Genomic DNA, 23139 nt, shown 5'->3' with positions numbered 1-23139 from the left:
GACTACATCCACTGCTTTACCCTCGTCAACATTCCTCATAACTACTTCAAAAAATTCAATAAGGTTTGTCAAACATGACCTTCCACGCACAAATCCATGCTTGCTACTCCTAATCAGATCCTATCTATCCAGATAATTATAAATACTATCTCTAAGAATACTTTCCATTAATTTACCCACCACTGATGTCAAACTGACAGGTCTATAATTGCCAGGCTTACTTCTAGAACCCTTTTTAAACAATGGAACCACATGAGCAATACGCCAATCCTCCGGCACAATCCCCGTTTCTAATGACATCTGAAAGATCTCCGTCAGAGCTCCTGCTATCTCTACACAAACTTCCCTCAAGGTCCTGGGGAATATCCTGTCAGGACCCGGAGATTTATCCACTTTTAAATTTCTTAAAAGCGCCAGTACTTCCACCTCTTTAATTGTCATAGGTTCCATAACTTCCTTACTTGTTTCCCACACCTTACACCATTCAATATCCTTCTCCTTAGTGAATACCGAAGAGAAGAAATGGTTCAAAATCTCTCCCATCTCCCTCGGCTCCACACATAGCTGACCACCCTGATTCTCTAAGGATTCTCTAAGATTTTATCCCTCACTATCCTCTTGCTTTTAATATAACTGTAGAAGCCTTTCGGATTTACTTCCACCTTACTTGCCAAACCAAACTCGTAACTTCTTTTAGCTTTTCTAATCTCTTTCTTAAGTTTCCTTTTACATTCTTTATATTCCTCGAGCAATTCCTTTACTCCATGCTGCCTATATCTATTGTAGACATCCCTCTTTTTTCGAACCAAGTTTCTAATATCCCTTGAAAACCATGGCGCTTTCAAACCTTTAACCTTTCCTTTCAACCGAACAGGAACATAAAGATTCTGTACCCTCATAATTTCACCCTTAAATGACCTCCATTTCTCTATTACATCCTTCCCATAAAACAACTTGACCCAATCCACTCTCTCTAAATCCCTGCGCATCTCCTCAAAGTTAGCCTTTCTCCAATCAAAAATCTCAACTCTAGGTCCAGTCCTGTCCTTCTCCATAATTATATTGAAGCTAATGCTATTGTGATCACTGGACCCGAAGTGCTCCCCAACACATACATCTGTCAGCTGACCTATCGCATTCCCTAACAGGAGATCCAACACTGCCCCATCTCTAGTCGGTACTTCTATGTATTGTTGCAAAAAACTATCCTGCACATATTTCACAAACTCTAAACCATCCAGCCCTTTTACAGAATGAGCTTCCCAATCTATGTGTGGAAAATTAAAATCTCCCACAATCACCACCTTGTGTTTACTACAAATATCTGCTATCTCCTTACACATTTGCTCTTCCAACCCACGCTCCCCATTAGGTGGCCTATAATACACTCCTATCAGTGTTACTACACCTTTCCCATTCTTCAATTCCACCCAAATAGCCTCCCTAGAGGAGCTCTCTAATCTATCCTTCCAAAGCACCGCCATAAGATTTTCTCGGACAAGCAATGCAACACCTCCTCCTCTGGCCCCTCCTACTCTATCACACCTGAAGCAACTAAATCCAGGAATATTTAGTTGCCAATCCCACCCTTCCTGCAACCATGTTTCACTAATAGCTACCACATCATAATTCCAGGTATCAATCCACGCTTTAAGCTCACCCACCTTTCTTACAATGCTCCTAGCATTAAAATAGATACATTTAAGATACTCTCCACCTCCTCCTCTCTTTTCATCCCTAGCAATGCATTCAAATTTATTATCCATTTCTTTCTTCTCCCCTACATCTTCGGGCTGAGCGCATCCCTTCTCCATCACTTGCCTTTCCTCCCTCACACACTGTCTACTTACTTGCTCTACTGGTGAACTAACCTCCTCTCCCATAGTTTCCTCAAATTGATTTCCACCCCCCCATCTTACTAGTTTAAAGTCTGCCCTGTAGCCCTAGCAAACCTCCCCGCTAGGATATTGGTCCCCCCAGGATTCAAGTGTAACCCGTCCTTCTTGAACAGGTCACGCCTGCCCCAGAAGAGGTCCCAATGATCCAGAAACTTGAATCCCTGCCCCCTGCTCCAATCCCTCAGCCACGCATTCATCCTCCACCTAATTCCATTCCTGCTCTCACTGTCGCGTGGCACAGGCAGTAATCCCGAGATTACTACCTTTGCGGTCCTTCTTCTTAACTGCCTTCCTAACTCCCTATACTCTCATTTCAGGACCTCTTCCCCTTTCCGACCTATGTCATTGGTACCTACATGTACCACGACCTCTGGCTCCTCACCCTCCCACTTCAGGATATCTTGGACGCGATCAGAAACGTCCCGGACCCTGGCACCAGGGAGACAAACTACCATCCGGGACTCCCGATCACCTCCACAGAACCGCCTGTCTGAACCCCTGACTTTCGAGTCCCCTATTACTATGGTCCTCTTTCTTCTATCCCTACCCTTCTGAGCTACAGGGCCGCCCTCTGTGCCGGAGGCCCGGCCACTGTCACTTCCTCCAGGTAGGCTGTCCCCCCCAACAGTACTCAAACATGAGTACTTATTGTCAAGGGGTACAGCATTGGTTTTGATTGGCTTCAAATATCATTATGGTCTGCTCAAACTTGTTGAATTCTACAGGAAAGTTGATGGTGCCTGCTCTTGAAATTGAAGCAACATCCTATTAAGTGTAGAACCCAAGAAGCTAGGTAAAATTGGTCAGTGGCAATGGAAAGGTAAACTGCACTAGCTGAAATCACAGTTTTTACATAGAAATATGGATACAATTGTTGGAGATTCAAGATTTCACTCCACGAACATTACCTCATGAGTTTCTCAATGTGCCTTTAGCACTGCAAATTCCAATTTCTTTCCCCTAAAATTAGGTTTGAAAAAGCGTATGCATTATAGATAGCTCAATATTCAGAAACATTTTCAACTCCTTTGATAATGAGTCCACTGAAGGATGTTTGCAGGAAGGCCAAAGCAGCTTTCTGGCATGAAATGGTCAGTGGAAAGTGCCAGGTAATGATTGTCTCAAGTAATTGTCACCATGTATTATAGGAAAGATATCAACAAAATGGAGAGAGTACAGAAAAGATTTACTAGAATGTTAGCTGGGTTTCAGCACCTAAGTTACAGGGAAAGGTTGAAGAAGTTAGGTCTTTATTCTCTGGAGCGTAGAAGGTTGAGGGGAGACTTGATAGAGGTGTTTAAAATAATGAGGGGGATAGATTGAGTTGACGTGGATAGGCTTTTTCCATTGAGAGTAGGGGAGATTCAAACAAGAGGACATGATTTGAGAGTTAGGGGGCAAAAGTTTAAGGGTAACACGAGGGGAAATTTCTTTACTCAGAGTGGTAGCTGTGTGGAATGAGCTTCTAGTAGAAGTGGTAGAGGCAGGATCGGTATTGTCATTTAAAGTAAAATTGGATAGGTATATGGACAGGAAAGGAATGGAGGGTTATGGGCTGAGTGTGGGCCAGTGGGACTAGGTGAGTGTAAGCGTTGGCACGGACTAGAGATGGCCTGTTTCCGTGCTGTAATTGTTATATGGTTATATAAATCCTTAACATCCATGGAAACCACTATTGCTGCAATCCATATGGCTGACACTCTGCGTTATTGTTGTCCAAAATCTTAACCAGTCAAATGAAAAAGTCAGTGCTGGGTAATCCCTGGTGAATGACTTGCCTCCTGACAGTCCAGTGCTTTTCCTCATCTATGGATCACATTCAGAATATGATAGAAAGCTCTCCACTTGCCTCAATGAAGGCAGCTACAATGGCATTCAAAACTCCACCATTTACGAGAATGCAACTTTCTTGATTAAAATTCAACCCATGCATTGAACACTTCAATGCTATTACTATGGTCATTGTATGAGCATTGTATATAGTTGATGTGCCATCCACCAAATATGCAAGTTGTCAATTTTTTTTGACAAAATTTCCCAACTATTCCACCAAGAAGAACATGGCCATCAGGTTCCTCTCACCATTTGCAAGACCTTTCTGTTCCCCTCCACCTCCCCAAGTTTTACACCATCCACACTTAATAATTTGGTGCCACTCCATTGTCACAGAGTCAAAATTCTGGCACACTCTACCCACAACATTATGAGTACCTTTACGACATGAGCTGTAACAGTAAAGAATGCAGTTTTGATGCATCTTGGGACACTAGGGTGGGTAATAACTGCTGATCTTGATAGTGTGCCAGTGTTTCTAGTTTTAAAATGATCATTTGGAGTTATACTTGGGTACATTGCTAGTAGCTCGGATTTGAATGCAGAACCCATTGTTTTATAGATGATTTTGGGCTGTATGAAGGCATTGTGCATGCACTTCACAACCATGAACACCACTGTTTGCTCAGTGCATGATGCAACCATGTAAATGTGTTTTACCTGTATGCAAGACTTGCTTATTAATTTGGTCCATTGACTGCAATAGTAGGTAGTAGATAGTGGAGTGAACAATAAAATGGCAAATGGTATTTAGCCTTGAAAAGTAAGGTACTTTGTTTAAGATGTGCAATTTAACAAGGGAGCACAATGAAACTGGATTCTGAGAAGTGTAGAAGAACAAAGATAAGGGTGAAAGGTGAAATATTTAAGCGGAACATGAGAAACATCTTCAACCAGTGGTGAGCGTGGAACAAGGATGGATGTAAGTTTGATTTTAACATTTAAGGGAAGTTTGGATAAGTACGTGGATAGATGGAAGAATCATGGAGGGTTATGTTCCAAGTTCAGGACCAAGTATGGTCGAAGGGACAATAATTCGACACAGACTAGATGGACCTGTTTCTGTGCTGCAGTGCTCTATGACTAACTTGGAATGTGTGTTCAACAAAGAAGTTCTTCCTCATTTTGACTTTGATCTTTCTCGTTACACCCTTGCCTTTTGCGTACGTTATTTTGACTGACCAGTTTTCATTATTCTAGATAAACCCTTCATGATTTTAAATGTGCTTATCAAATCATCTCTTTATCTTTTCTGCTCTGAAGCGAATACACAACTTTCTTAGCCTATTCGCGCTTTTGTAACTCCGTCTCAACAACTGTTCCTGAGTTTTCTTGTTGCTGTTATTGTGCTTAGATTTGTTGTACAGTATCTTTCAAATTGTACTATTTAGCAGTCATTGCCTCTTCTGTTCTTTATGCCAGAATAGATTACATCACAGATTTGTGTTGAATTTAATCTACCACATATTTGTCTGGCAGAGGTTCAATGAATGGTTAATTTTAACTTAAGTCATGTTTCATTCCTGAAGGTAAGATAATTCCTCTAATATTGGACTTGAGGCAAAGAGATCTATGTTTAAATTCCAGGTTATTTTGCCCAAGTTCATGTTTGTAATCTGGCAATTTTAAGTTTGATTATTAGGAGAACACTTGTGGAGAACAGTGAAACTGCACTTTTTCAAGCTGCTTTAAGCTGACTTTGAATTAGTAAACTAAAGAGGTGGTGCTCAGTGATGTGTGCAAAATCATGTGCCCCTTGTCCTTGACCATCTGATAATTAGCAGTTTGTATCCCCATTGACTTGCACTAACCTTAGCAATATGTGCTCATTGAGCTTCTAAATTGGATATAATGGGGCCAAGTTCCTGGGTAATCATTCAGTTCAAATGTGTAAAATCTTAGAAGAATTATTTTAAATTTCCATTCTGAATGTTGTTTGAAGTTGAAACTTTTGTTCTGATGGTTTGGTGAAAGAGTGGAACATTTTCAAATATATTAAAGAAAAATCTTGTTTGATTTGATGCATCAACAGATCTGTCAGTAATTTACAATGGAAGTACTATATTTTTTCTATTTGAGCACATCCTGTTTGACTTTATTGAATTCAAACATTTAAATTAGTAGCCAGGTATTACTGTGTATTATAAACATGCAGTTTTTTGTTAAAGTATGACTAATGAAGTATACTTAATATTTGGTTGAAACCATTATCTTAAATATTTATCTATTGTTAATAGGTACTAGGAACTCTCTTCATCTATATTCTTTTTATGGTGGAGGAATTCAGTAAAGAACCAATGGAAAATCTTGATGACGTGATCTATTATGTGAATGGTACATACCGCCTGCTTGAGTTCTTGGTGGCTTTGTGCGTTGTTGCCTATGGTATAGCAGAGACGATATTAGGAGAATGGACTTGGATGGGTTCATCGATCATCTTTGTCCATTCTTACTTCAATGTCTGGCTTCGAGCACAGTTGGGATGGAAGAGCTTTCTTCTCCGCAGGGATGCAGCAAACAAAATCAATTCACTGCCAACTGCCACTAAAGAGCAGCTTGAAGAGCACAATGATATTTGTTCCATCTGTTACCAGGTATGTAGCATGGCACCAGTGAAACACTTAATCCTTGGCTTTAGTATCCAAACTGTTCCTTTCGGGACTATCGCAATTGATCTCCTGATGTTCAGTTCACATTTTGTATAGTATTTGCTTTTGCTAATTCCTATATGCTATATTTTTCCCCATTGTGACTTGTGCTATAATAATAATAATAAAAGCTTTAAAGGTTCTCAAGTGATTTGTATTTAATTAGAGTTTTACTGAGATTGAGGTTATTAAGAGTCAACTGCTAGATGTAGGGGCAAATGAAGGGATTGAGGCAGCATCACATTTCATTTCACTAGAGATAGTCTGTAATATATATATGCGAAAGCAGAAGTAACTTGTGAAATAGAATCATTAAGCAGTTTCATGGAAAATAGAAGAACCAAATTTCTTTGAAAAAAATATTTTGCTGACGGTACTTATAATACTTTATTTAAATATAATTTACCCTTTCAAGCTTTATAATTATAATCAGGAATAATAGTCTAAGAACTAGAGTAAGTTGCCTACCTAAAATTTGAAATGGTAATCATAAAAATAGCTTGAAATGGGCAAAAATGTTTAAAAGTGATTCTTAAAGCAGGTGCAGGTTCCATTTGCAAAAGTCTCTTCACAATAATGATAGTTTTTAAAGAGCTAGCATCTGTTTCCAGGTTAACAGATGGCTGTTTAATTGAGTTGCAGGTTCTATTGAATTACATGTAAATTAGAAAACTATTGGTTATGTGAATCACTGACTATTGCACAGGTGGCTGTTTATTGAAGGTGACCAGAAGGACAGATTTTACAGTTTGCAGAAATATTGAGCTGTAGTTTGGCTCTTTGAGTTTCACTTAAGACTGTGATTGATCATAAGTTCCTCCCTGATGCAGTTCTGCATTGCATCTGTACCTCATTCTCTCCCTTTTGAAATGGGTTGTGTTACGTCACTCTCCGGCATGCTTTATAATTCAGTGTGGAATTATAATATACTTTCATTGTGGAAGATTGCACATTGTAGTGTTGGTATTCTATTGTACTATGTTTTGTCTAAGCTTTCGTTTTGCTTATTTGCAGTGCCGCTGTTACTATCTCGAGTTTCTTGTGCACATTCAGAGACATGAATTCCAGTATGCCACTCCATAGAAATATGCCCTGATTGACATAATTCTCTTTCCTGACTAGATCAGTTGACCTGGCACACTGAACCTAAGATAACTATTGTACATGCCTTGGCTACTAAAGAGTCTGACTGCTTATAGTAGAACACCAGAGGCTCCTTATGCTGTCAAGGTGCCTTCATCAGATTCTTCATTCCCTTTACCGTGGAAATAGTGTATCTTAACCTTGTGGCTATCTGTACCTGATAAATTTCTTTCGGCCCCTCTCATAGATCATGGAGTCATGCAGTGCAGAGATGAACCCTGTGACCCACCTCATCCATTGCCAACCTTTGTCCATTTGTACTGGTCCCATTTGCCCATATTGGGTCCATGACTTCCTTTCCTTTGCCTGTTGGAGAGCTGCTTGGTGCTGTCCAGTTCCCTGGCATTTCTAGCAGTGCATCTTGGTGGCAGTATTGTGGTCTCTCATCAGTCCGAGAGAGTACTTCATGGAAGCAGGCTAATTCATCCATGCTTAAGTGATTAATTGCTCATTTTTGTGCTTCTAAATGTTTTTGACAACCCAACTTCAACTACATTCAAGTTCTTGCCTTGCTCTGGGAGAAGTTGTTCCTCCTTCATATCCCCTTTAAATTCTTCCCCATATCCTACACTCATCTTTTCTAGTTTTAACTACCTCTGTTATGGAAAAGATTTCTTGTAGTCTACCCTATATATACAGTCTGTATGTAATTTGATGTACCTCATCAAAAAAAAAGTCTTTAAGGGGTTCTGGGGTGAAAGCTTCTTCACACTGAAAGCAGGGTAAGTAGAATTGGCTGCCAGAGGAGGCACTGGAACCAAACACAATCACCACACACCAGCATCATAGCCCTCCAATTGAGAGAGGGGGATTGGGAAGCATTTATCAGTGTATAGACATCACCAGCCGCACACCCCTCCCCCAGCCCTTGCCCAGCAGAGGAGGGACTGAAGAACAGTAGCGAGACTGCAGCACCCAGTTTCAGTTACTTTGGTTGCAGATGTTAATGTAGTGTGCCTTGTGATATATCTATTATGAAGATACAAAAGACTATATACTGTAACGAAGCAAAAGAACTAACTGGTGTAGGAACTTGCAAGTCAGCAGCATCTGTGCAGGCGGAGGGTTGGTCAGCATTTTGGGTTAAGATCCTGCTTCCAGATCTGTCTTGCATGGTCTCAACCTGAAACATCAACCATCCCTCTAATTCTACAAATGCATCTGGTCTGCTGACTTCCTCCAGTAGTTGTTTCTCTTATTTCATTGTGTATGTACTTAGTTCTTGTTTTAATTTATGGGCTATACAGAAACATGATTACATCATCATTCCTTCCTTCCTTCCTAAGGAAATTAATTTCATTTAGGTTTTGAATTGAATGTAGTCAGACTTAGACCAGTTAAAAAGTATTTGCATTTTTGATGATTGTTTTTTATTTAGAAACAAATGGATGTGAACCTGGGTGATGAAGGGGACAGCACTAATGACTACATTGCATTAATTACCTGCTGATAGAGCTTTGATAATGAGTAATATGTTCAAGTTCTGGGTACAGATTAAACCAATGGGTGTCAATAATTATGGAAAAGTAGGGAGTATATGAGAAAGGAAATTTATGACTTGTCATTTCTTACGGAATTAAATTCTCTTTTCTGTAGGATATGCATTCTGCAGTAATTACACCATGCAGCCATTTCTTTCATTCGGCCTGCCTTAAGAAGTGGTTGTACGTGCAGGAAACTTGTCCATTATGTCATCAGCAGCTGAAATGTCAAGGGCAGCAAGTCGGGGCATCACCACAGCAAGAAACAGGCGAGCAGTTACCCCCTAATGAGGGCAGAACAGAACAAGAATTGGCTGGACAAGAATATCAGTCTGCTGGTCAAGTTCCAGAGCCGCCCATGGTTTCTGAAGAAGGTCCTGTGGAGCACAACAGTGCATGCCAGAAACGTCTAAATACTGAATGTTTTTCTCATGGTGACCCAGGCATAGATGATCGTCTGTGCCTAAAAAATGGCAAAGCTGAGTTTCCCTATCCAGCAGAACTCTGTGAGGACGAAGATCAGCAATTGTCTGCAACACAACAGAATTTTAATGAACAACACATGGAGGTGTCAAATTCCCATGAAACAACATTATCCTTAATGTGCCATGATACTGCAATGATAGAATAACGTTGACAATGTTTTCAATATGAACTTGTCAGTTTAAACAAAAAGGGGGAATAAGATACATTTACAGAAAAAAAAGAATGTAATGTTCTCACAAGCAGGTCTGGAGACATTTTGTAAGAAGGGATCTAGCGATTTTTTTGTTGCCCCATCATCTTTACAGTATTAGACAGCCATGACAGAATGGAGAGGATGTTTTTGTTAGATCTTTTGTAGGCATGAAATAATTAGATTGATTGGCGTATTATATTTATATATAATTAGAGGTTTTAAGCATGGTTAGAATCACATGCTGCAAGCAGACTTTTTAATAAAATAAAAACTAAATTTTGTAGCTCTATATTCAGCAACTGTAATTGCACTGTCATAGTTTATAGTGCATTCCAAAGTGTTAGCAAGTACCTGATGAATGGTGCGTGAATAACTTTGGCTTTTCTATACCTGCACAATGAAGTAGACTGGAGCTTTTATGAACACTGTGATTCCTTTGGGGTTCTTGAAGGGTCATAAGTGGGATGAACTTCAGGATACAGATAGGGCAGGGTTGCACAATATATATGACACATTTGACTTTTGAAACCTGAGAGGTACAGTATTATTTTTAATTTGACTTTGGTTTGTGGAAATGATTACATTAACTTGTATGATGAAACACAGCAAAGAAAGCCATTTTGTAGCTTTGATAGGTTTTGCACAGCTTTCTTTTTGGAAGAAGAGAATACTAATGTATTTTCTTAATTTATCATGGCTTAAATAGGTTCACTTCTGAGTTTACTGTGTGTATTTGAACAGAAAAAGTAATGTTTTTTTATTAACAGCGAGTGAACCAGAGAAATGGGAGTCATACTCTGTAGCTTTTGAAAGTTGACATTCTTAATGTGAACAACTTGTGAACAAGCAAGCTAGTGTTGAATAATAAATGGAATCGTGGATAGAATCATTTCTGACCCAGTTTCTCGGGAACTTTTTTTTTTGCGAATGTGTATGTATGAATAAATGCACAAAGATCATTAAATGCACTTCTGATTTCTCCCCTTTCAAAGTCACTGGTTCTTGGCGTAACTCTGTACAACTGAGTACAGTGAAGAACCAATCTTGGTATTGTTGCTGGGTTTGTTCTTCCTCTCTTTGCCATTCAGGCACACACTTGTTTAGCAAGGATGTCAAAGTAATCATCAGAAATGGGGACCTTGACTGATTTTTATTGCTTAGAGATCACAAGGCCAGTTTGTTACATTGTGCTTTAGTAGAGCCCAACTAACTTCTCACTAGCTGTAATTTTAACTCGGAATCAGTATGGTGAGTTCAACTTCAGTGAATCCCACTGAATATTGCTTCTATGAGTTGTCAATTTTCTGGTCTGTACCTCTCATTACTTGTTAGTCTTTTCTCTTCCATGGTGATATCCCCTTATTTGTTTCATTTTATGGTGTTGCGTTTAAGAATAGTATACAGAAACTTTTTTTTAACTTGGTATTATTTGAAGTCATTTGCTGACTATACTCATGATTCAAATTTTTCACACAGCTATAAAACATCATGAAAAATCACATATATTTAAACTTTGGTTTTACTTACAAGTGTCTGATACATTTAGGATAGTTAGTTTAAAAGCACTGAACTTGCAGGATGATTCTGAAAGTTTGTAGTAATTTGCAGTCACCTGAGAAAATAATGTAAAGATACCATCCTGTTTTTATGTTCTGTATCCACACAGAGTGCATTTGCTCATCCACTGATTCACTAATATAATGCATGCCTAAGGCATATGTTTATTGTTACAGTTCAGCAACCCAGTCAACCCTTTAGTCCCCACTAAGCGGTGAGGCAGATTGAGACATCGAGACATGCGGAAGGCAAGCAAGAGTAGTACGATAGAATACCAGCACTACAAACTGATCACTGCCAAGGAGTCTGTAAGCAGTCTATTGCTGTGTGGCTTTCTTTGGCTGGTGGTAGGCCCCTGCTCTTGTGTAGTGTCCCTTTTTTTCCGATGATGGAGGAGGATGTTACTGTGGTTCTGCATTATGTATTGGACTTGCGTTTACGGACTGTGGACTTTCTCAGACTTGTGAATTTTATATTCTGTGTTTTTCGCGGGTTCCTTTCCATTTTGTTGTGCGAGAGAAGGGTGGTTTGGTGGTTATTGCTTTCTGTTAGTTTTTTGTATGGGGTCAGGGGTTTTGGGAGTGTTGTTCTTTTTTTGTGTGGGGGGAGGGTTGGGTTTGATGTTACTCTCTAAATGACTTCATGTTCTTTCTTTGTTCCCTGGCTGTCTGGTGAAGAAGAATCTCAGAGTTGTGTTTGGATACATAGTTTGATAATAAGTGAATATTTGAACTTCTAGCATATCCAAGCATTGTGAGAACTGTCCCACAGAAAGTTCAAGCAACATTTTAGTATTGTCTTGCACAGGAAATCATATCTTTTGTCCAGGACTCCCAATTGCTTCCTTAACTTCCACAAGTATGCTTCTACCACCAGAAGGATCCAGAGGAGGTGACGGTGAAACACAGATGAGTGGGAACAGTCTGGGAGGTCTAACCCCCAGGAGGTCAAGTGTAGGATAGGAAATGTCATGATGGTTATCACTTGCATTTACTCAGTGGGTAAGTTGGTGAATGAATGCTCCATATGCTGTGTACCAAGGGAAGGAGGGACATATAAGGCACTCTGGCTGTGGCTCCTCCATGGCCATTACGAAGAGTAGCTTGGTAATACCACCACCTTGTCAATGTCCAGAAGAAGCTGTTGGAGTGTGTCTTCCAACAGTTACTGAGGAAACTCATGTGAAAGGAATTGCAGTGTCTTGCAGACTAAATCCTGTCTCCACAACGAGAAAGCCCTCTGTCCTTTTTTAAGGCAGTCCCTTGGTATTGAAGATGACCTCTATCTAGTCTTGTAGCTTCTGAGGTGGCTGATGAGACCAGTGTGGGAACTGCCCTGTCTTCTACAGATGGACGAGTTTTTTAGTACCATCCACAATGGCCTTTATTGACATGAGTCAAGCTCTCATGGGCCAGGGCAGATGTATCTTCTCAAGAAAGCTTATGTAACACGCTGTAAGGTTACACTGGTAATGTAATGGCCTCTCTGTAATGTTTCACTGCTAAGGCTAAGGTAATGGTTTCTCTGTAGCAACAATGTTTGTGTTATGACTAGAGATAATGAGGACTTCAGAATGTATGTTAGCCAGTGAGAAAGGTGTTGCTCGCTCTTGTGGGTCTGGAAGAGGGATTTTTGCAGTCTTTTGTCAGGGAGAGATGAAGAGAGAGGAGGCAAATGGAGAGAGTTGGTAGACCATCAGACGAAGTGGACTGAGGAGTGAGGGTCTGAGGGTCAGCTATGCTTGGAGGAGACGACGGAACAAATGGATGAAATTGTGAGCTTCACCGTTTGCACATCAGACTGTTTCATGAGAATTTCCCTTTTTTATGTTTCTTTACTAACCATATAATCAAATTAAGAATTATAAAGCTCAATCATTTAATCGCATATTGTGTACTATTTGTTATTTCGTGGTACTGATTTGTAACAGGGCACATCGCACAGCATCCATCCAAGTGAGATTTCCTAAGTTTGGCCAGGCCGGGGGCCTATCATCCCCTAGAATAAGCTGCTAGCCAAACCAAGGGTTACACTTAGATCACATCTTTGAATCTATTCTATTTGCTTAGTAATGTCTTTCTCATGACAGGTCTCAGAATAGAACAATTGCTTTGGGAATCTGGTATCAGATAGGCAAGCAATATAGTCTGCCTCAATGTAGCCAACTAGCTATAACAAGCGCCTTGATACTGGGAATGTTGGCTTGGGAGAGGATAATAACCTCAACAGCCCTACCTTTCCAGTGATTTTGGAGGATTCTGTGGAGACAATATAAGTAATTTTCTAGTTCCTTCAATGCCTGTAAGTAGCTAGTCCCATGTTTCGGAGGAATGTTGAATAACTGCTGTGTGACAAGCTACTTGTGTGTATTGGCTAATCTGGGGCCTTGAAATTTAAATACCAAAGGCTGTGCTGGCATTTTGAAGGTAAATTTCATCATTGATGTCTGGTATAGCTACGATGGCTTCTGAGTATGTAATGTGGCCTGCATTTTGTAGAGTTTTATTGTGAACCTATACGGGGCACAATAACACCAGATTTTAGAGGACTTTGTCTTGTGATGTTGAGTTAGGCAGGTGTCAATATTGGTATCTCAGTGTTCTCAAACATAGATGTGGATTTGATTTGGCTGCTCAAAACTAGGGATCCATGAGATTTTTGCAGTAGCAGAATATTATGCAATTATTTAGAATATTCCTCATTCTAATACAGTATTATAATCAAGCCAGCAGACCAATGAAAATATAGAGTAGCACGTTGGGTGAAGGACCAGGTACCATTTAAAATGAGATGAAGTCTTGGTGAAGCTACAAGTATGCTTAGCAATACAAACAGTTTGACAGAAACCAATCTAAATGAACACACAGCCAACAGATCACATCAAAGTGTACAGTCCTACTATATCATGTCTGAATAGCTATCAAATAACAGTTGAGCACATTTCTATTGAACAGTATGTAATAACATGTCTGAAATGTTGATAAATGTGTCTCAGAACTTTTCACACTTCTAGACAAGATAAGCCATTCATACCTACATGACAAAGTGGACAGTTGCATTATTATTTCCTGGTGCTTTAAAAATAAAGAGAAAGAGAAGCAATTTGTTTGCTTCTTTTTATTGGTTTACCCATAATCTGAAACAGTGTTATCAAAGTTGTTGAAAAGGTTGTCAACTGGTACTTGCAAATGACATGCTGTTGAGTCCTCCAATTGTGTTCTTTTCATGTCATTGCAATGTTGGTCCACATGTGGACAAAGGATTAAGATGTAAAATAATAGCAACCACAAAGCAGCCTAGCAAAGTTGCAGATGTTGGAAAACTCTGCTGGCTGCCGTTGTGCTTAGCGCAATACTAATGAATATTGAAAGCGAATCATCTCAGCTTCAAGGCATCACCAAAATAGCTTTTTGAGGCCAATCATCTTTATCTGTTACAGAAGTGCTTCCTTCTCCCAAAAGTCAAAAGAAATAATGCTCAATGATAATATGTGTTACATTTACAACTCCCGAAGTATTGAAGCAGTCAGTATCTGTATATACTTAGACCTAGTTGATATTTGGGCTTGGCCATAGAAGTGGAAGGTAATATTTGAATTTAAAAAATGCTGGAAAATTAAATATCTAGTGTGTTCAATGATGAAAACTGGAATCAGGTTTATTATCATTTACATATATTTTGAAATGTGTTTTGTGGCAACATTACAGTGCAATACATAAAAATTACTATAAATTACAATAAGAAATATATTTTTTTAAAAGTGCAAGAAGTGAGGTGGTGTTCACTATCCATTCAGAAACCTGATGGGGAAGAAGCTGTTCCTAAAATATTGAGTGTGTCTTCGGGTTCCTGTGCCACCTAACTGATGGTAGCAGTGATAAGAGGGTAAGTCCTGGATGATGTGATTCTTTAACTATGGATGTCGCCTTCTTGAGGCACTTTTGAAGATGCCCTCAGTGGGGAGGCTTATGCCTATAATGGAGCTGGGTGTGTTTACAAACCTCTGCAGCTTTTTCCAATCCTGCGCATTGGCTGCTCCATATTCATATGAATATTAAGTACATGAGATTTTTCTTGATGAGATGGCTATCAAGTCTTCTTTCCCTAAAACTTAACAAAGGTGGACATACATTCTCACCAGTGAGGTTTACAGAGAAGTATGGTTTAGAATGGTCTCCATGGTACACATATAGAAATTTTTGGTGTCATACTGGTTCTCCTCAAACTTATAATGAAGTATTGCCGCTAGCTTGCCTTCTTCATAATTGCATCAATATATTGGACCTAGGATAGATCAAGCACTCAGGAACTTGAAGTTGATCAGCCTTTCCTTTGCTGACCCCTCGATAAGGACTGGTGTTTGTTATCCTGACTTCTGCTTACTGAAGTTCACAATTATTTCCTGTGTCTTAATGACATTGAATGCAAGGTTGTTGTTGAGACAGCAACTCTATCAGCCAATCTCACTCCTTTACACATCACATCACCATCTGAGATCTGCCAACAACAGCTGTCATCAACAAATTTATAGATGTTTGAGCTGCGCCCAGCCACAGTGTCATGAGAAGAGAGAATAGAGCAGTGGGTTAAGCAAACACCTTTGAGATATGCCTGTGTTGATTATCAGTGAAGAGGAGATATTTCTGATCTGGACTGACTTCATTGGTCTCCCAATGAAGAAGTCAAGGTTACGCTTGCAGAGGGAGATGCAGAGGCCCAAGCTTTAAAACATGTTTACGTACTGAGGGTATGATGGTGTTGTATGCTAAGCAGAGATCAATAAATAGCAGCCTGATGTAGGGTATTTCTGTTATCCAGGTGATCCAAGGCCAAATGGAGAGCCAGTGAGATTGTAGCCTTTGATTTAAGTAATATTAATATCTACATCATTCACCAGAAATTGGTTGAGTCACATAAATACCGTGGCTATAAGGGCAGGTCAGAGACAGCCCTCTGAGTGGTAACTTGACGTACTGTCTGATTACTCAGTGTTTTCACCATTTGCAAACCCAAAATCAGAAATACAGTGAATTGCCCTCTGTATGTCTACAGCAGAGGTTCCCAACCTGGGATGCCCGCACCCCCAGGGGGTGCGAGATGGAATTTCAGGGGGTGCTACAAAGAGTGGCTTGTGTCCTTGAGTGATGAGTCACGAGTCATCATTCAGCCAACTGCCAGTGTGCCTTGAGAAGTGGTAGTAATGTTTGTCCCAAGCACGCTTCAGTCTCCCGCTGCCCGAGTCAGCATTGAGGATTCTCATTAGTGTTACCTGGGAAGTTACACCTGAGTCGAGGAGTCTCATCATTGTTAGCTAGAAGGTTACATCTCAGAGTTAAAAATCATCTCATAATGCCAAAATCTTTATATATCCAGAATCAACCATCAAGTAACGACTTCGCGTTAAAACCAAACCCGCAGATAGTAGGTAAATTATTCAATTATAAAATTTTTAAAAGCTGCATTTTGATAAAAAGCAGTTGAAGTCATTCATTCGTATTTGTCTCAATGCATTAAAGAAGTTTTTGAATTTCAAAGGTTTTTTTTCTCTTAAAAGGTTTTTTTCTTGAATCGTTGATAATTTTGAATTATGTTAGTTGAGGAGGTATGGTTAGCACCGAGGATTTTGAATCGTGTGATGGGAGTTCATATCTCCAGTAATGATCGGAAATAGGTGTGTAAATTCAATAGAGAGTAGCCTAATAATTCGCGTTGCGTCCCCGTAGCATTTCCACCTGACGATTTATCTTGGCTTAACTGCAGATAATATCGTAAAATAATATTCAAAAGCGTATTTCTCGTGATACTTTGCTATAGGCGTGTCTGGTTGAGTAAAGCGGTCATCCCTGACTTAGATAGTTTTTCTCATATTAGCTCATATTTTTCCCTTCATTGACCCTTCATCATGTCAAAAAGAGGGAAATGGAATGATGGCTAAGTGTGCTTTGGTTTCACTTGCACAACAGGAAATAATGGCTTGCAAAAAACCCAGTGCATTCTTTGTAGCGTTGTGTTTTCCAACTCAAATCTGAAGCCATCCAAGCTTCAAGAGCACTTCAAGAACAAGCATGGCTGAGCTGATGTTGAAGGACATGATGTTGGGTCATTGAAAATCAAAAGAGCTCGTTTTGATTCACAAGGAACTCTTCCAAAATTAGGCTTCGTTTCTGTTGAAAAACCACTACTTCTTGCTTCATACCAAGTGGCATATAAAGTGGCCAAATCCAAGAAGCCCCATACAATTGTGGAAGATCTCATCAAGCCATGTGCACTGGAAATGGCAACAATTATCCTGGGCAAAGAAGCAAGAAAAAAATTTGAACAGGTGCCCCTATCAAATAATGTCATTCACAACCGAATCAGTGATTAGAGTGAAGACATTTTGGACCAAGTCATCTCGGATGTCAGAGCTAGTCCTCTTAAAATCTCTATTCAGTTGGATGAGTCAACTGATGTCTCCAGTTGTAGTCAACTCATCACATTAGTGAGGTATGTCAATGATGGTGCTGTGAAGGAAGATTTCTTGTTTTGTAAAGATCTGAAAACAAACACAACTGCAAAGGATGTGATGCAACTGGTGAAAGACATCTTTGCCAAACATGATTTAGATATCAAAGTCATTGGTTCTGTGTGGACTGATGGGGCACCTGCAATGCTTGGAAATAAATCTGGCTTTTCTGCATTGATGAAAAAGGAGATTCTAGACTTGCAAGTTACCCATTGTTTTCTTCATCGTTATGCTTTGGTATCAAAAACATTGCCTCCAAATTTGAAGAAAGTCATTAATACTTGTGTGAAGATCATCAACTGGATCAGGGGGTGTGCTTTGGACCATCGCATCTTCAAATCATTTTGTGAGGATCTGAGAAGTGAGCATTCAGTTTTGCTTTTCCACACTTTGTCCGTTGGTTGTCACGAGGACAAGCTTTAACCCGCTTCTTTGAACACCGGTAAAAAATCAAAGTTTTTCTGGAGGAGCATGAATGTGATCTGGTTGGGGCAATGGAATCACAGGAATTCGCTCAAATGCTGGCTTACTTAGTTGACATTTTCACTCGTATGAATGACCTGAATGTTTCTTTTCAAGGAAAAGGGATAAACATATTGAAGGCTTGTGAAAAGTTGAATGCCTTCAAAGAAAAGTTACACCTTTGGCGTCGAAGGATGGGAAGAGGCAGTCTCTCAAATTTTCCTTCACTAGAAGAGATGGTTGATGATGCTGGATCCATAACTCCTACTGTGCGTGACGAAATTGTGGCTCATTTGGAAATGCTGTCAGAATCGTTTGATGGATATTTTGCTGCTGGAGACCTGAAGATTTCAGAAGAATGGATTATGAATCCATATTCCTACAATTTGGAAAAAATGTCAGATGATGAAGAGCCGAAGGAAGATCTTATTGATTTGTGGACAAATCGAGCTCTTGAAATGCAGTTTGAAAGCAAGACTTTGGAGGAGTTTTGGTGTGCAGCACTGGATATGTTCCCAAGACTTGGTGGAAAAGCACTCCGTGTCCTCATTCCATTTGCAACAACATACTTGTGTGAATCTGGATTCAGTTCTCTTTTGTCAATCAAGACAAAATCTAGAAATCGCCTGAATCCACAGGCAGACCTGCGGATCGCAGTCAGCAAGAAAGTTCCACTTTTTGACAAAATCACGAATGAGAAGCAGGAGCAAAGAAGTCATTGAATTTTATGTTCACAATTGGGATTGATTTTACTGTTTACAATTTTTTCTGAATAAATTAGAATCTCATTGCTCAGTTTATATTTGCATTTTATGCATTGAATTAAAAGCTTATTTTTTTAAGTTCAACTTGTTCACCCATAGTATTGTATGTGGTTCAATTTGTGGTTCAAAAATTAGAAATCAGACTTCATCTTCAAATGTGATATTACTTTTGTAGAGGGTGCGAACATTAATCAAACATTTCCTAGTAGTGTGGGGCATAGAAAAGGTTGGGAACCACTGGTCTACAGAGTACAATGTTCAGATTGATGTTATTCAATGCCAAACAGCCTGCTTGAGTGGGAAATACTTTAATTATTTCACTATTACTGGATCAAAATGATGAAGCTACTTACACCACCTTCACAGTATATATTCCATACATGAACTTAGTGGAATAAGATAGCAGATAGTAAACTAATTGAGAATCGCAGTAAATTCCAGTGATATTGCTGTCTCATAAGTTAATTAAAGTAATTAATTAGAAGCAACTTTAAAGAAATGGTGTGGAACTTGCAACTACCTTGTATTATGTATTTGTTCTTTCTATGAATCATTTTGCAATTGAGTGTTATGGTCTATGTAATGCTGATGTCCAAAAATATCTGAATGCCATGTCAGGGGAATGATTTGTTCACCAGCCTAGGTAATAACTTGCCATTAAATTTTCTTTGAACATCAGTATCAGGTACACTATACTTATCTGTAAACCTGACTGGTGAGAATGTAGGTTCTAGTATGTCCACCTTTGTTAAGTTTTAAGGAAAGCAGACTTGATAGCCACCTCATCAAGAAAAATCTCATGTACTTAATATTCATATGAATACATTGTTTATGCTACTTGTTCCCTTCTTAAGATAATTCTGTGGACTTCAGCTGCAGATATGTTGAGGGCTATTTAACCAAATAGTCTTCCCTACAAAGAATCTATGGCTTGAAATGTTTGCCCTGTTTGTCTTTCCATAGCTGCTGTCTGACCTGCTGAGTGTTTCCAGCATTTTCTGATTTTATTTCAGAGCTCCAGATTCTGTAGTTTTTTTTTCAACTTTCATTTCCTTGTGTGTTAATTTGAGCCCAAGTTTTTAAAAAAAATAATTTTTCAGGAAATGGAACTGATTTTAAAATGATGCATTCTCAAGTTGCTATCTCTTGTGGTGATATTGGTTTGATTCTGCAGAAATGTTATCCTACAGATGGATTAATTGTGAATGCACCATCCCTTCTGAATCAGATCTTATGAACATACTGGAAAACAATCAAATGGAAATCATGTTTGGTTTTATATATATTTCCAAGATACTGAAATTAATTTAGTAACTACAATATGAATCTTAATTTGAGATAAATTTTTCATACTTTTCACTTTTGCTGTTTATTGGAAATTCCTTCAAATCCCAATTTCCTAGAAGTCATATCAAATACTAAAATACAAGCTTTTGTAATACCTTGCTGTTGTAGTTATGTTCTCCTTTTACATTTAAGCAATCCAAGTTAAATCTGATGGGTCTTCTGCAAGGCTTGAGATGCCAATACAGCAAGATCTCGATGCAGAATAGTGCTTACTGACTTGTCTGGTACTTTGGAAATTTCAGAATCCTATCATTCATATAAGATTGCACTAATTTTAAAGATCTGCATGATTCCTTCCATTGGATGTTCATGGATAAATCATCATAGCTTAGGTTTTGGAATATTGTCAACAACAGTGGTATAAATTTCTGATTTCACTGTATGTAAACAGGTATTAACTAGTGCTTCTGTGTAGTGATAATCAATTTATTATTTAATCAACTGCATAATAACAAAATCTGCAGATATTTTCCATCATATTTGTATGTGGAGAAGAGAAATGGCTACAGCTAAAATGTTGAGGAGGGAGTGGTTTAAACCCAGATGTATGGTCTACACATAGATACTATTTAGAAGAACTATAAGAATGAATTATTAGTTGAAGAGTAATGTGATCAAATTTATGGTTATCTTCCTTAAGTTGATGTCCTTGAAAATCAGTTTCATACTAATTACCATGTATGAGCATGAGTATATGTCAGTGTTTACCAGACTGTTATGCTGAGTATTACAGATGTAGTAGTCAAAACCAAAATGTTCCAAACTGACAAATTGGAGGTATTTCAGTTAATTGGGCATCCACTTATTTGAGACAACTCTTAAAGAACAAAAACTAATTGAAAATAGCCGGAATTCCCTTCATTTATTTGGAACACTATGCTGCTTAATTGGGGCAGGAGACTTGCCAAATAGTTTCTAACTAGTGTTGGTCTTGTGTACTTATGTGGCTGTTAGCCACTACACTGCTAAGAGCAAACAATTTTAAAAAGAGTGTCAGTTGTGTGTGCTTGTGTTATGTTATCCATTGGGGCTGATCGATGTTGAGTCAAAAAGCAATAATTTTTGATTACCTTGTTTTTTTCTCTCTTTTGACTTAAAATGTAAGACCCTTGCCAAGATGCCATGAAAAGATTTGATACTTGCCAAAAAAAAGTACCCTGAATGACTGCTGATTTGGTTCAATCAAAAGAACATGGCAGCGTACACTCGATGAATTCCTCCATTGATGACTATTATGAACTAATACAGTTTTCTAATACTGTAGTAGTGTTGAATGTTCTGTATTTCTTTTAAAAGCATCATTTGTTACAGTTAAATGCTAGTTTGTCTTTTTGTATACCTTTTTAACTATTAGAAATGTCTGCTAATTGTGGCAGCCACTTAATTGGGTCAAAATGTACTGGTCCCAATGTGTCCCAATCAACCAGAATCCTGAAATTTCTATCTTCCATAACTGATAATTTTGCTGATTTTTGTTTTTCATTTTGAGCCAAAACACAAATGGCTTAACTTTGGTTCTCCAGTTGATTTAGTGTGTGCTTTAGCACCTACTGTAGATGAAGAATAAGTTTCTAGTTTTTATGCCTTCATGTTAAAGTGCTTTTATTCACTCAATCCAATAACCGTTTAAACATCTGTATCATTCATTAGGGTCTGTAAATCAAATTATTATGAAACAACATAGAGGCATATCAAATATTTCTAGTGTTTTTTATTGCAAGTGACTTGCAAGATATTTGTTCAAAAGCTACTAATTTGGGAATTGTGGAACTCTTATCCGATGTGCAGTTTCTCAATCTACTTCTCATTCAAACATGACATTTGAATCGTGTGCAATTCAAATAAGGGAAATATCACAAATTCCCCTTGATACTGATGAAGAATAGAAGCATTTTGTTTTCCTCTTCCCATTCCTCCTATTTCAAGTTTTAAAGTCAACTACCTTACTCCTCTCAAGACTGGTTAAAATCATTGTCACAACATGGGTTTTGGGGTTTCTGTGAGGGTCACATGCCCTTATGAAAGTGTGGACTTTAAAACCTCAGAGGAAAGGCTGCAAAAGCCCATTCAATGCAAAGGTGTTTATTGTGTGACAAAAGGTGGAAAACATTGAAAAAGTGAAAAAAATTATTACAGTGGAAAAAATGGCGAAATAGCAAAAACGACAGAAGAGAAAATGCACATATATACCTTCAGAACTTTAGGACTAAAGCTCCAAAACTTCAATCTGAAAGTATTGCACCTTAACACACTTTCTCTTTTCACCAGAAAACAACTGTATCAGCAATCTTCTCACGATAGTAGAAAAGAGATACTCCATTCTTTGGAATGTGTGTGTGTGGTGGGGGAGGGGGTTGCAGGAAGTTGTTACCATGAGCTTGAACAATTACACAAAACCAAATCATAGAAATTCACATCCCTCTTCACAATCACAAATGTCCACAAATACATTTATCACTATGAGCTCACAATGAATTTGCACAACAAAATCAACTAACCATTTCCCAGGAGCCTGCACTATTCCACATCCCCCAAAATGAACTCTACACTGAGCACTGCCAGACAGATATAATGAGAATTACAAGGCTACTGGGCTGGTGGGGAAAGAAGAAATTACTTGTGGCGGATGTGCTCTGTCACAGTGATATAATTTGTTCCAACTGGAAATTTTTGAAAACCTAAATTAGAATAAAAAAAATACAGGAAATTCACTGCTTCTTAAGCAACACCAACAAAACGGAAATGATTATGGACAGTGATTGGTTTTAAGCATGCGTTAGGTTTTATTATGACCTTGAAAGCATCAAAGCATAGCCAAAATG

General features: G+C 38.7%; 1 protein-coding gene across 1 annotated transcript in view; it reads left to right on the top strand.

The window, feature by feature from the left end:
* Positions 1–10677, top strand: part of rnf145a (ring finger protein 145a) — a 152013-nt gene extending 141336 nt beyond the window's left edge. The window contains exons 9-10 of the mRNA XM_073067889.1: positions 5969–6325; positions 9119–10677. Of these exons, the coding sequence (XP_072923990.1) occupies positions 5969–6325; positions 9119–9634 (873 nt within the window). The 3' untranslated portion in view covers positions 9635–10677. The remainder of the gene's footprint in view (positions 1–5968; positions 6326–9118) is intronic.
* The last annotated feature ends 12462 nt before the right edge of the window (positions 10678–23139 follow it).

This window comes from Hemitrygon akajei, chromosome 15 (assembly GCF_048418815.1).
Source record: "Hemitrygon akajei chromosome 15, sHemAka1.3, whole genome shotgun sequence".
NCBI lineage: Eukaryota > Metazoa > Chordata > Chondrichthyes > Myliobatiformes > Dasyatidae > Hemitrygon > Hemitrygon akajei.
This window is presented reverse-complemented; position numbering and strand designations above follow the sequence as displayed.